This window comes from Drosophila biarmipes, chromosome 2L (assembly GCF_025231255.1).
Source record: "Drosophila biarmipes strain raj3 chromosome 2L, RU_DBia_V1.1, whole genome shotgun sequence".
Lineage (NCBI taxonomy): Eukaryota > Metazoa > Arthropoda > Insecta > Diptera > Drosophilidae > Drosophila > Drosophila biarmipes.
Genome location: NC_066612.1, coordinates 2,183,796 through 2,197,461, shown reverse-complemented (window position 1 = coordinate 2,197,461; position 13,666 = coordinate 2,183,796). Strand labels below are relative to the sequence as shown.

Below are 13,666 nucleotides of genomic sequence, written 5' to 3'. Positions count from 1 at the left end.
CACATCAGTCTTGGTGTCAGAGCCTGACACTAAGACTAATTTAATGGAAAATGTCCGAGCCGAGAACTTGAATTCGTGTTTATCGCGGCGACACGCGACGGAGGCATTTTCACCGCGGGCAGACGGGAACAAAGTAGAGGTTGTGTAGGACCCGGCTCATATGGCTCATATTTTGGCTGACGTATCTATTTATATGCAAATGCCGCGGCGGAGCCCCTCTGTCACCTGGACCTGGACTACTCATCCTGCGTGCGTGCCAAAGTCAAAGTCGGGGCATTTTCCTTTGTTGTTTTCGCATTCCCGGAAACTATAAATCACGGCACCCATGATAAGGGCGAGAGGGGTAAAAACTAATAAATCTAGGGCCAATTAATTGACTTAACTGCTGCTGGCGAAGGCAGAGACCAAAGATGAAGCGGCGCTAAAGGCGCAGACTGCGAAAGGGTCGCAATTTATGGCCACACCAACAACTCGAACCCGCACATAATAAATCATAACACTTTGCAGATAATAGAAAACCTCACACATGTCCAAGCAATCGGAATCCCCAAGCCCTTTCACCCCGAAAATTCCTTGGCCGGCGGCTGGAAAATTTTAATAAACCGCAAAGAGTAGTGGGAATAAAAATGGTTTCACATAATTTATGCCGCCTTGGAGGAAACTTAGCACGAGGAAACACGGGGGTGGACCCCAGGAAAAGCAGGATGTTTCCCAGGACTCGAATCCGCCGGCGCCATTCGATCAAATCTAAATTTGCCCCATCTAGTTGGCCTGGCCTTTGAAGTAGTGCCTTGATCTGGCAGCCAGCTCGGCGGAACTTCAGTAGTAACTTGGTGTAGCTCACAAACAGTTCGCATCCAAAACTCTCAGTAAAATTTGTAGTGGTATTTTCAGTTTACTCTTCAAAATTTTCAGTGAAAAAGAGTTTTCTTTTTAATAAAATAACGACGAGAAAAGGTAAGTGAAATAAAATACTAAACATATGAAGAATTATTCGACAAGATTTTGTGTAAAGGTTACGCGGATCTTTATTTTTCTTGATCTTTGTTCACAAAATTTATATTTTGTTGAAGAAACGCAAATTTTCAAAGTTTTTTTTTTGTAGTAAGCCTTGACCTATCTGTTTTAAAATTTGTGTTTAAAGAAACTGGCGTATAAGAATTAAGATTTCCTTGAAAATTTTGTGTACAGAAAGTCGGCTGTAGATTTCTGCACAAAGCTCCTAAATTTCAATAGATTTAAATTTCAAGTACCCAATTTAAAGGCAAGGTAGGACTACTCCTCGCGCAGTAAGTCAATGTCGAACGCGAGGTCGTGGGGCGTGTTGCACAAAAGTGTTGCAAGTCGAAACGGAAACTCGCCGGCCACGCCCGTTTTGGCGGCCCGCGTGTTTGTCTAGATGTCGGATGGCTGTGGCTGTGGCTGTGGCCGGGCCCTCCTATCTGGCTCTAAACTAATGCCGGGGGCAGCCCGTCGACAGGCGACCACCTAGCCACGCCCCACGCCTTGTAATGACGTCATTTACATGCTGCAACTACACTCGGCTGCAAGCAACGGGCAATTACATAAATCATAGTGCGCGGAGCTCGAAGAAGAAAGATCTGCGGAGTTAATCCAGAGGGGCACTCGAGATTCTTTCGTAAATAAATTACACGTCCTGATTGATCAACTTTTTGGCCCGATGACAACCATAAAGGGGCAGCAGGCACACGGGGCACTGTCATTGTGGCCGAAAACGTCGAGGCAGCCGCTCGTAAACATAAATCCAAGTGACGCTAATTGTTTGTTGCAATTACTGCTGCAGTTGTTGCCACCGTTCAGCTACGTGTGCGGCCAGGGGGCAGCAGGGGGGTCAAGTGGGGCCGGGAACCCCCTTCTGTTTGCATGCAAATTTTGTTGCATCTGCAGTTGCTGCCTCTTGCTGCTGCTGCTGCTGCAACGGCAAACAATTACTCAAACATTGTTGCAACTGCTGCTGCCGCTGCTGCTGATGTTGCTGTCGTGCATCTCGTTGTGCGTGCTAAATGGCGACTACTCTGCCGGCTAATGATAATCACTCGACGCCCTCGGCTCCCGTCGATCCTTACTTAGTTTCACCTGCTTCCCTTCGGCTTTTATGGACGCTTTGCCATTTTGCCATTTTAGCACTTAATCAAAATGGTTTATCCTGATTCAATATGAAGAGCTCGGGAAAGAAAGTATTTTTAGTTTGAGGATAAGCTCTGGGGAGCCTGCGGATAATGCCATTTAATATTCCACAGAATTCCTCCTGTTCCCTCATATTTGACCACAAGATGAATTCGGAGTTCGCATGCAAAGGCAGTAGCAGCATAATTCGCCACAAATGAGGCCTGTACAAAGGGGTCATACTGTGGTGGCTCAGGGAGTATACGAGCAAGGACCTCCGCAGACAGTCCAATGGCACAGCTGGTTATAAATGGGAATTTATGCATAACCATTACGATTCAAAATTAATATTTCGAATTAATATTTTTGGGGCACAGTACTCAGCTGGGAGGAGACTCGGGCGGTCATTAATAAGAGCTGAAGATTAGATGAAAATATCTGGGGAATAGCTTATCGGTTTCTCGGCTTTAAAATGGATTTATTACTGAATGGGTATTCTTTGATTAATTAAGGAATGTAAAATTCAAGGAAATTTAACCTCTGTTTACTGTAAATGCATCCTAACCTCTAGATTTGTATGTTTTATCCCTATCCCTGCCATCGCTTAGTGATAACCGCTAGGAAATGGCGATTTTTCGTAGATTAACTGCATACCCTTGTCCATCCTGGGCTGACTAATTTGCACAACAAAACCGTAAGGGCCTTGGAACTTTGCCCGACAATTAAATAAACAGTTCGTAATACCCCTTGGTCTTGGGCCACAGCCGACACTTCCACTTCCTTGTGCCCCACACATGGTGACTAAACTGTCGGCTGTCGTGCGGCAGTTTGCAACTGTAAAGTGATATTAATTATGGGCTTTGTTGCAGTTGCAACCGCCTGTCGGCTGCAGTTCAGGTCTACGGACCTCTGGGTGGAGATGGGATGAGGCTCCACTTCTGGTTCCGTCCGGCTTCAACCTCGGGCTCGGGTTCCTCGTTGCTCGCTGATTAAGTGACTTTTCGACAGGACACAACTCTGCGGCTTCTGGGCGGCCAGTTGGCTTGCGGGCAGGTCAAACTAATCTTATCGCATATAATAGTGGACAATGCAAACAACTGGGCACAAGTTAGTCCCTAATAAACCACTCGTTAGAAATTCTTTTTTCTCGGGAAGTTTTACACTGTTTTATGTAACCCCTGGTTAACTTTTTTCCTTTTACCTTGCAGGTTTCGTGAAAATTTCTATAATTTTCTAAGACTTATACGAACCTATTTTGATACGCTGATCGAGTTTGAACCTCAAGATGGCAGACGAAGCCAGGGAAAGCGAGAGCATGAGTGTGGGGTCGTGGGCGACCAATGGTTTTCTGAACTACATGCGTCAACTGCGCCAGCAGACCAACCCCATGAGCTGGATGCAGTTCGCCGAGGAGTGTGCCCGAACCTGGAAGAAGATGAGCCAGAAGGAGAAGAATAGCTATCGCGATATGGCTGATGGCGCCTTGCAGGACCACGCCATGTGTGTTGATGAAGAAGACCCCCAGAGGTCCAGTGACATGTGCAACCATCCCATGGGCAGGAAGCCCAGGTCCGAGAAGTCCTGTGCCAAGCCGATGAAGTCCTGTGCGAGGCCCAGGAAGTCCTGTGCCACGCCGCGCAAGAGGGCGGCTTGCGCCAAGCCCAGGAAACCGGCTTGTGCGAGGCCCAGGAAGTCGGCTTGCGCCAAGCGGGAGAACAAGTGTGGCTCCAGGCCCAAGTGCAGCAAGCCCGGCCCGGTGACCAATAATGGTTACCTGAACTTCGTGCGCTCCTTCCGCAAGAAGCACTGCGGCCTGAAGCCCCAGGAGCTGATCATGGAGGCCGCCAAGGCCTGGTCCAGGCTGCCGGAGGAGAAGAAGGATCGCTACCGCCGCATGGTAATCGATTTTGAGGTGTCCTCGATAAGATTTTATATGGCTTCTTTTTCCACAGGCCTGCAAGGTTACCCATAACGAACGCCACAAGCGCCGTCGCGTCTGCAAACGCTGTTGAAGCAATATCCAGTATCCAGTGTCATGCCCCTTTTCGGTCTGTAAATTGTGGTTCTTACTTTCAAAAGAGCGTCGTCGTTTTCGAAATAAAAATATTATTTTGGCAACTGTAATAGTTGAATTCATTTGGGAAAGGGTAACTGAATGTAGAATTGGGGTACAAAGTACCTGGGACTACAATTTCAAAGGTTCGACCTAAGAGCAACATGAGGTAAACCGTTTATAGTTTGTGGTTCAGCATGGCACGTGTGACTGTTTATGCAATTGTACCAGCTCGTGGACAAAATTCCATTTATTATTCCCCCATATGAGCTTTCGCACTTAACTTGCATGAATAGATAATGAGCTAACCACCGTGGAAAGGTAGGTGGAGCGGGCAACTGCTAAATGGTAATGGGGTTTGCTCGGCGGAAGATTGGAGTCGAGGTATCGCAGTTGCGTGTTCGAAGCCTTCCCAGGGTTCTCTGACCCGGCGCCTGTTGTGAGACGGCTAAATTGAATTATTAATAACACGCAGCGGATGCTATAGCCCCGCTTCCGTTTCTCTGAATGTAGGTATACAATGCATATTATTGTGGTTTTGGGGAGACAACCTTGGGACAGTTGGCGAAAAAAGCAAACGAAGGGAGCCGACTAATCGCAGCACTTACGACCATAATTTGTCAATTTTCGAAACAATTCCCCGAGCTCGCATAAATTGTCTGGTGGCCTCCTGTCTCCTTTTCCCTGTCGTTGGCTTTTGGCACCCATTACAGCTCATTTCTCTTACTCACAGGGACATTGCGCAGTGAAAAATGAAAGTGAACCCGAAACACTGACGAGCCTTGTTCGAAAAAAGGAGGAAATAAAAGGCATTTAAATGCCGTTGTGTGCATAAATTACTCAGGAGTTGACGTTTTCCCACATAAATGTGTAAATGAGTCTCAGTTTTCGCGGTTTTTTCGCTTCTGCTGCGAGTGAAATTGAAATGGATGCACGGGTCGAGTTGGAGTCCTTGGTTTGGTTTTCGGCAGTAACTTGTTGCTCCCGCTGATTGAAGATGCAGCTGATATGTGTATTTCAACGCGGCCTCCCAGCGGAAATTGTAGCCCTGCCATATTTTTTCCGAATTTCGACTCAGTTGGGGGTCACTTTCAATTTAATTCACATACCAGTGAGATTGCGAGCTGCTATATTTTCGAGAAATGATTACAGTCAAATAATGTATAGTTCACATTTCACCATTGTTACCTTTTTAATATGTCTAAAAAATAAAAATTCTAAATCAAATACACACCACTAATAAAGTCTGCCAATCGAATAAATTTAATGGACATTTACTAAAAGCTATGGCAAATAAAAATTCACTTAGCTAACAAGAAAGCAAATCCGAAAAGAAGAAAGCTCGGGGCCCATTGTTTTTTTTGGCAATAGGAAATGTTCGGAAAATTACCGCCCCTTTGTGCATTTGGCCCTAAGATAACTGCCGGCCAAATGACACACATTAGGGCCAGGCCAAGGTGTGTTTTTGGCGAGGAGGAGGCAGATGTGTGCGAAATCAATTCAAGCTCGATTTCCTTTGATGAAATGGTAAGTGTGGGCAGGCCAGACGTACGTGACAGTTATTCCTAAATGGCCCAAAAGGAACAAATTACTGAAAATAAAGTGAGCCGGATGGAGCGGCCTGAAAGTGCGCAGTTCCCCGGGAGAATTGTAGAATATTGATCCGAAAATCGTTCAATTAATAACGCAAATCCTTTATGGCCAGTTACCAGGGACAGCGCGCCGTTAATTAATGCACTTGTCTGTTCCAACCTCCAATCGCCTTATCTCGTCCTTCAGCCCGGGTTTCCCCGCCAGCCGCCTATGATTAATGTTTAATTAAGTTTGCAGCGTTTAAAAAAATTCCCGAAATGGCAGCACTGGCAAAGGATTACATCATATTTAATCAGAGTCATTATTTATAATGATACCGCTTGCATGAGGCATTATTATAGTCAGTTCTCCTGAAATATGCCACAAGTTATCAAAAGCCCAAAGTAAGCGCCATATCATATAAGCGTTAAAAGTGAATTCCACGAGAGCCCCGGTGGTTGTTCTGCAAATGGTTTTCGTAGGCGGAGTTTTTGGAGTGCGAATATTATTTCAAATTTATTTTTAATATTTGAAAGAGATGGAGTTTTGAGTTGAGTTTTCTGGAAATATTTATGGTTGGTCAACTACCAGGTTATTTATGAGTACCTTAAAGTGTGGCACATACTTTAAATATTAGTAAAAGACACACATTTGGGAATACCTGCTTGCGCAGCTCGGCCACACAGAGCAGCTTAAAGTCATCCGTTTCGCTGGAGTGAGCCAAAGCCAAAGTGCAGTTCTCGTTCGAGTTGAAGTAAATTAATTAACAATGTTTATTGTTTGTATAATATGCGAAAATTCCCTTGCAGTTGCCATTGTGCGGTCGTTGTTTTCGCAACTCTCATTGCCGTTGCTGTAGTTGTTCGAAAGTTGTTGCCGTTGTCGCTGCAGCCTCTGATGTTTGTGGCCGCTTTGCCTGACTGACAGTCAATTTGCAGCAGCACTTAAAATGTGCAGAAATGTTTTACATTATTTGCACATGCTGGAAATTTAAATTGAATTATTTTGTTTTGCCTCGACTATGGCAGGTCCTCGGCCTCGGCTCCGCCCACCTGCCCTCCATCAAGCACTTCGGTCAATGCAATAATCTGTTAATTGGTAATTGTAGGCCATTAGGATGTGAGCCTGTCTGAGAATACCTGCGGCCGGATACTCTTAATTATAAGCATAATAATTGAGGTGACCCCTTCGGTCAAGTTGTTCTTGCAGCCTGATGAACGGCCCTGCCATTGCCAGAGATACTGCAAATAAAAGGGAAACATTTCAGGGACATCAGGAAACTGGCCAGGCCATTTTGAATTAACTCAAGCAGTAATAGTGTAATTTACCTTTGACTTCGGGCACACATATTTGCTCAGGCTGCTCTTAGTGAACCAAGGGCATTTGTTTATTTTCATTTCTAATTTTATATTTTGTTGTATAATTTCTTAGAAGCCCACGAGTTTATTGTCTAGCAATTGGACATTTAGTTTCGGTGAATCTATTCAAAATTAGCAACAGTTTCTAGGAGAGTGAGCTAAAATGGCTGATGTGCACGAGCTTATAGTGACGTGCATTATATTTCTCTACCAGATCTTCCTGGTTTTTGTAAGCTATGAAATGGTTGTTAAATCCTTCGAAATTAATCTGAGATATCTGCTTATCAGCGCTCCATAAATCCGCTGAAGAAGGACGCCCTGCTGCTCATCATGCACAACTTTATGCTGTACTATGTGATCAACATGTTCAAGCACCTAGCTCAGGGTGGGTTCCATTGCCCTTATACCGATCCCTTAAGCTAAAACTTTATCAGCACAGCTTCGATTAACTCCGATGGACCGGTGAACACCTTCTACTATGTCCCCCTGGTCTTTGAAGAAAACGTGGCCTCGGGATCCCATCAGAGTTGGCACGAGGTCCTCAGGTCATCCAGCTGGCAGTTCTTTGAGGTCCTGTTCAGGCACCACCTGGCCCTGCTGTTGCCGTTTAATTTGGCTCTCCTGGTGCCCGTAAGAAGCGATTGCTCTTTGTCTTTGTGCTGGTCAAACTGCTTATATTTCCCGGCAGCGCTGCAAGTTGGCCTTCATTAGCACCCTGGTGCTGGTGTCCAACTTCGTGATGTTCGTCTGCTTCTCCTCGGCCATCTGTCAGCTGGTCCTGGACAGCAGCCACGCCCACGGCCTGCGCCTCCTCGGGATCCTGTGTGTGGGCCCCGTGTGCCAGGGCCTGCTGGTGTGCCGCCTCCTGGCCCGAGTGTGGGTGAGTCCCCGGGGCCAGGGAACCCTGGGAGTGGCCAACCCTTTCTTTAACCTGGCCATCTTCCTTTAGCTCGGCCAGTGGATCGTTGTTTGAGGCATGAAATTTGATTTGCCGGCACTGATTGCTGGCCAAAACGCCAAAGCCAAAGCCATAGCCACACCGACAGCCCCAGCCCCAGCCCCAGCCCCAGCCCCAGAAGTTTAGCAACAGCAAATCAAAGCAATAAACCAACTGAACCCATCCGAAAATCACTTTCACTGCACAAACTGCCAAAACTGCAGGCATTTATGACAGCCAGTGGGTGGGCGGGCTGCTTCGGGCTGAGAGGGCCAAAATCGCATAGGAAAATTGTTGCTGAAAAGTTGAACAAATATTGAGGTCAGCAGAATGTCGGGCTGGAGAGTCTCGAGCATTGTTGGTGGTGCAAACTGTTTGCTAGCCCCCGGCACAAACTCCCGACTCAGTCTGGAAGCCGTGACTCCGAGTGGGGACGGCCGGGCCTCCAAAAGGCCTCTCCAGGCCCTCGTTTCGAGGCCGAAAAATATTCAATGAAAATCGGCAGTCAGCAGTCGGCAGTAGGCAGTCGACAGTCGTCCCCTCTTTGTCAATAATACAAAATGGGAAAAATGAGTTGTTGCTGCCGCAGCTCGAGTTTGCATGGCGCAATGCAGACGTCCGTGCAGCCCGGGGGTCCGGTTACGATGCCGTCTGCCCTGACAGTGCCTGCCCTCGAAGGGGGTCCCTTCGACGCCTCTGGGCCAACCACCAGCCCCCCTGCCAGCTGCCTTCACTTCGAATTGAGAAATTGCCGCAAATGCTTTTCGATTTTTCGTTTTCCTCGGACAAGCCTTGGCTTTTCATATTGCATAATTGATTGTGGGTGTGCGCGTTGCATAAATACCGAGCAGACGGCATTGTCACCACCCCTGCCCATTGCCCGCCCCTCCATTCCATTCCATTCCATTCCAGCCCGGCCAGCATTTATGCACATTTTCAATATGCATTCAGATTCGGATTCAGATGCATTGGGCATGCAATGATTTCCGCAGAGGCCCAGAAAAGAGCATCGCCAAGTTGGCGTGTTGTGTTCACGCTTTCTTGGGTAATAATTAAATTGCGGACCTTTTAAATGCATTTCTTGGAAAATCAACAAGTTCTGTTAAGCGGAATTAAAGTTGAAACGGAATTGATTCATATTATTTGAAAATTATATTTGATTAGCTTATTAATGCAGTTTTTTGCAATCCACTTTTTTAATGAAATGTTTTTTTGCTGTTTTTACCATTTGATGAATAGTTGACCAAAAAATAAGAGTGTTTTTATAAAAAAAGAAAACATTTGCACGCAGATTATCAATACAAAATTATATTATGTTTTCCACAGGATTGCGTATATTTATACGGCCTTGTATTTGGTTTAGCACGAACGTGACACATAAGTTGTGTTGCTTTTGTTGATTTCTCTGGCAAAATGCACTACATTTAAATTAAAATGCAATCACAAGTTGATATTATTTTATAGAACGGATGTATAAGCTATGGCCACCGTCCTCATTATGCCACCCACTCAAAAACGAGCTCACCGAACTCCCTGGCCAAGTATATATAAATGCTTATATGCTCATTTGATTTACACACTAAATATATACGAACTGTGGTGGCAAGAAGGAAAGATTGCAAATTGCATGTGGTATTCCCTAGAGTCTAATAACATCAAAACAAAGCAAAAAACGAGCAGACAACAGGCAAGGAAGCGGAAGATACCCTTTAACTCTTGGGAGGCAGAGGTATAATGGGAATTTGCCATATTATATTACAAATATAATTGGGTATCACTCATATTTTAGGGCTAGCGTAACCATTTTGTAAAAAAGATTAAAAATGGTTTCATAAATAACCTCTTCCGGTAGGTATTTTTTGGTAAATATTATAAGAAGATACCCTTAGGTTTTCTTCTAACTACCCTGAACATAGATAACAAACTGGATTCCTTATTTTTAATTTCCCACTATTTTTGTTGGCTTCAATTGTTACTTATTTGATGGCAGGGTATTACAAATATTTTATAAAGAATCTACCCCTCTCCGTTTTTTTTTGAGATCGACCGAGTTACCTTTTTGCAAGTTCATTTCTCTCCGAGGACTTTTGCACCCCTTCCGCTTTTGTGCTCTTTATCACATAGTTAGTTTACCCGGCTTGAGTGATGCTCCAGAACTGGGAGGGCCCTCGACGAATCTCAAGTCGTGATATGGCCGCGCAGTAACGAGCCACCGACCGTGTCGTGTCCGTACTTCTATGCGTCTTCCAGCCCCTGCCACGTGACTATATAATAATGAGCAACGGCCCAGGTCCTGGGACTCTAAGCATGAGAAATTTAATTTTAAGCCACCCCGCCACATGCGAAGCTCCGGCGCTGGCACACGCCCATGCCACATAATTGTGTATTCAAGTAAGAGATATGGGAGCTGAAAGAAGCTCCATCAGCGGGGCGGCCAGGAGGGTTCGGGGCCAGGACTGCCTTAAATTAAGATAATGACACGTGAGGTATCGCCTCCTGGGGCGGCAGGAGTGGTTGGTAAATTGCGATAACATAGAAATGGCCTGAATGGCGGCTCACTTTAAAACACTTAACCCTTGACACCGACACCCTGCCAACACCCGCTGCCCCGAGCCACCCTGCTGGCACGCACTTTTAAAGCGCAACTTGATGGCAGAGTGCCAAAGAGTTGACTCCTTGGGCGAGGAAAGTGGGGCACGCCAATGGGCCTGCCGTTTGCAAATTTAATTTTCCCCGAGCTCATGCACAGCTCAATTGAGCCCTCACTTCCCCGGCTTGACTTTGAGGAATGCTCCGATCACAATCTGCGTACTATTTCCCACCAAAAGCCCATGTGTCGACGGCGATAGTAAGTAACTCAGTGGTGTTTTATTCTGGTACTTAAAACAAAGGAACATCGATTGTTTTAACATGTTTGTAAGCCAAGAAAAAGATCTGCATAGAGGAAAAAATCCAAATATTTAACTGATCAATCAACACAATTTTATACCTTTCCCTTTGGAGTCTTATAGGAATAGTTTCCACAATAATTGTCCCTTTTTGTCTTTGATCCAAAATCCATCGAGCATTGCAAGCCTTTCAAAACAATTTCCTGTCCTCACATCCTAAAATATATCTTTCGATTGATGTGGAAATCAGCTAATCAATTGGAAAAAAGAGAACTAGCAAAATAAAATCAGAACAGACAAATCGACGAACTGATGGAAATTTTCTGGGAAACTCAACCGAGTGAACGTTCAAAATTTGCATACTAAATGGCCGCAAGGTGGGCAAGGGCCTCTTGTCAATGACAAATTTATACGAGTATATGAATCTATTGATGTGATTTGTTCGAGATAGCAAACACTAGTTTGTCGAAGAAATGTAGAAAGAGTCTGGACGACGGAAAACGGATTTCTCCCCAAGAAAACCCCAGGGGTGTTAACTACTTAGACTCCCAGACAAACACTCTTTTTCCTCACACAGAAAGAACTCCCTGGGGTCCACATCTCCGCAGAAAGCTGGAAGGAATCTCAAATCCTTGCCTCGTAATTTACTATGCAAAGCGGCACAGTGGTTAAGATATGTCTCCTTTTATTTAAATTAGGTTGTTGTTAAATACGTTACATATTTCACTCAAAATAAGTAACTTGAGTTTATAAAATACTTTTAATTGAGTAAGCTCATGTTACTTTTAAAATATTTTTAAGATTATATTTTTTTTTTAAACTTCTTTCTTGTTGTTCACTTTTATAATTTCCCATCACACTGTGCTGGCTGCTGCTTTATTTTCACATGTAATGGCATTTTAATTGCACGCTACAGCTCAGCCAAGTGTCTCTCAATTAAAAGTGTCTGCTTGGCTCAAAACGACATCCTGCCCCTCCTTCCTCGTCCTTCGTCCTGCCGTCACCCGCCGTAATCTTTGAATGGCTGAGGAAGGAAAATGATGTCAGCCACATGTCGTAATTTGCGTGAAGCGAGAGGTGAGGGGATCCCCCGACCGGAGAGACCCCACCGAATCGCACGCACCGGGGTCCCCGACCGAATCGGATATATCTGTTAATTATGCAGGGCAGGCCGCGTGCTCTGCGAGATAAGAAGTCCAGGGGAATGCGCCATGGGTTAATTGCCGCCGGAAGCCCGGGCGCATAAGGGCCTTGAACTAACAGTCACTTCTGTGTTAATTTCCAGTTGATTTGCAGTATTAAACACAAAATATTTTTATAAATGTATCGTATGTTCGGTGGCAAGGAGCCAGAGTCAGCCGGCTATCTTCAGGAACCCTTGACTCTGAGGGAAGAGTTCCGCTGCCGCAGATTCGGGCTAGGTCATCCCACTCCCTCAGATTTTTTACGATCCCAAGTTGGTTAACCACACTTTTCGATCGAGTTATTTTATAACAAATTTATTTGTAGTGGCAAACAAAGCCCAAATCTTCTATTTTCTTGGCCTATCGGTGGTTGCTGGGCGGATTTTTTAACGCGGGCTTGGTCACCTATATTATTCTGTACTACCGTAGCGGAACTGTTTTCATCTACTTGACCAACTGGGGATTTATCCTGTGCGGCATCACCAGCCTTACAGGAGCCATACTGGTGACTGCCTATCACTGCAAGCCGGAATCGTGGAGTGAGTCTGTATTAGTTAAAGTTTATAGCAATAAGAATTTTTTAATAAAGCTTTTAGAGCTTGAATGTATAATTGAACTTTAATCCTAAGCTCCAATCTCACCTAGATCCCCCTGGTTGCGTGGTCAAGACCTATTGGGCCTGCTATTGGACCACTTTAACAATTGAGTATTTGATCGCAATTACCTATTGGACAGCCATTTATCCCGACGATCGGATGCCAATTAATCCGACCCGAGTTTCAGATTTCTACAACATATTTATACACCTTCTGCCCCCGATTCTCTTCACCGTCGACCACTTTATAGTGGCGCAGCCCGCCCGCCTGCTGCATTTTGTGTATCCCATGATATTTGGTTTTTCCTATGGACTATTCGCTCTAACCTACTATGAGCTGGGTGGTCTAAACTAGTAGGAACTGAAGTTGCTCGCTTCCTTTAAGAAAATATTGACTTAATTTTTGTTCCAGCAACGGGAACTCCTATATATACACATTTCTGGACTTTGAAAAACCGACGATGGTGCTGGTCACGGTGTCAATGGTAACTTTGGCGGCTGTCTTCCTGTCCGCCCTGCAATATGGAGTCTATCGGCTGAGGACTTTCGTAGCACGCAAGAGGGGGAAACTTCTGTGATGTTGTGCTGTTCCCCTAATAATTGCATTAAGTGAAGCGTGCCAAAACTTAAAAACTAAGCATGCAGACAGCAAAAGGGGAGATGGCTCTACCAACGATGAGATACCCTCTAGAAGTCATTATATTTATATTCAAGACTTGCACAACTATTTTTGAAATATTTTTAAATCTTTACCCTTGTGAAGAGAGTGTTCCGGCTAAGGACAATCAACTTTGGCCGCTGGAAAGCACTGGGCATAGTAGAGACCACAGCAAAAAAGGAGGGATGTCAAAACAAATTCAGCTTATTTGTCCTCTGATATGTCGGACTTGTTTTGTTGTTTACGCCGCTCGCACGTGTTTGGAAAATTAAAAGCACTGCCTCGGATGCTGCA

General features: G+C 45.1%; 3 protein-coding genes across 5 annotated transcripts; all 3 read left to right on the top strand.

The window, feature by feature from the left end:
* Positions 1-793: 793 nt before the first annotated feature.
* LOC108028993 (protamine-like protein 99C) lies at positions 794-4,251 on the top strand. Its single transcript, XM_017101034.3, has 3 exons — positions 794-957; positions 3,336-4,024; positions 4,080-4,251. Exons 2-3 carry the CDS (start codon positions 3,413-3,415, stop codon positions 4,137-4,139), a joined length of 672 nt encoding a protein of 223 aa, XP_016956523.1. The 5' UTR covers positions 794-957; positions 3,336-3,412; the 3' UTR covers positions 4,140-4,251.
* Positions 4,252-7,183: 2,932 nt separating this feature from the next.
* Positions 7,184-8,250, top strand: LOC108029025 (uncharacterized). 2 transcript variants are annotated; one of them, XM_017101073.3, is made up of 5 exons: positions 7,184-7,339; positions 7,399-7,495; positions 7,550-7,740; positions 7,799-7,990; positions 8,060-8,250. In XM_017101073.3, the coding sequence occupies exons 1-5, from the start codon at positions 7,274-7,276 to the stop codon at positions 8,081-8,083; spliced, it is 570 nt and encodes a 189-aa protein (XP_016956562.1). In that variant the 5' UTR covers positions 7,184-7,273; the 3' UTR covers positions 8,084-8,250. The 2 variants fall into 2 exon arrangements, with proteins under 2 accessions (XP_016956562.1, XP_050741420.1); XM_050885463.1 differs by having other exon boundaries at positions 7,799-8,238.
* Positions 8,251-12,198: 3,948 nt separating this feature from the next.
* Positions 12,199-13,666, top strand: LOC108029029 (protein rolling stone). Of its 2 annotated transcripts, XM_017101077.3 has the most exons (4): positions 12,202-12,391; positions 12,445-12,658; positions 12,765-13,068; positions 13,127-13,666. In XM_017101077.3, the coding sequence occupies exons 1-4, from the start codon at positions 12,257-12,259 to the stop codon at positions 13,290-13,292; spliced, it is 819 nt and encodes a 272-aa protein (XP_016956566.1). In that variant the 5' UTR covers positions 12,202-12,256; the 3' UTR covers positions 13,293-13,666. The 2 variants fall into 2 exon arrangements, with proteins under 2 accessions (XP_016956565.1, XP_016956566.1); XM_017101076.3 differs by lacking the exon at positions 12,765-13,068 and having other exon boundaries at positions 12,199-12,391; positions 13,127-13,225.

Excerpts from the sequence above, each read along its gene's own strand:
- LOC108029025 (XM_050885463.1), top strand. The coding sequence starts at position 7,274 with ATGGCTGATGTGCACGAGCTTATAGTGACGTGCATTATATTTCTCTAC. Across the intron at positions 7,340-7,398 it reads ACCAGATCTTCCTGGTTTTT|CGCTCCATAAATCCGCTGAA; the intron begins GTAAGCTATGAA and ends TCTGCTTATCAG. Across the intron at positions 7,496-7,549 it reads GTTCAAGCACCTAGCTCAGG|CTTCGATTAACTCCGATGGA; the intron begins GTGGGTTCCATT and ends TTATCAGCACAG.
- LOC108029029 (XM_017101077.3), top strand. The coding sequence starts at position 12,257 with ATGTATCGTATGTTCGGTGGCAAGGAGCCAGAGTCAGCCGGCTATCTT. Across the intron at positions 12,392-12,444 it reads CAGATTTTTTACGATCCCAA|TGGCAAACAAAGCCCAAATC; the intron begins GTTGGTTAACCA and ends ATTTATTTGTAG. Across the intron at positions 12,659-12,764 it reads CTGCAAGCCGGAATCGTGGA|ATCCCCCTGGTTGCGTGGTC; the intron begins GTGAGTCTGTAT and ends AATCTCACCTAG.
- LOC108028993 (XM_017101034.3), top strand. The coding sequence starts at position 3,413 with ATGGCAGACGAAGCCAGGGAAAGCGAGAGCATGAGTGTGGGGTCGTGG. Across the intron at positions 4,025-4,079 it reads AGGATCGCTACCGCCGCATG|GCCTGCAAGGTTACCCATAA; the intron begins GTAATCGATTTT and ends CTTTTTCCACAG.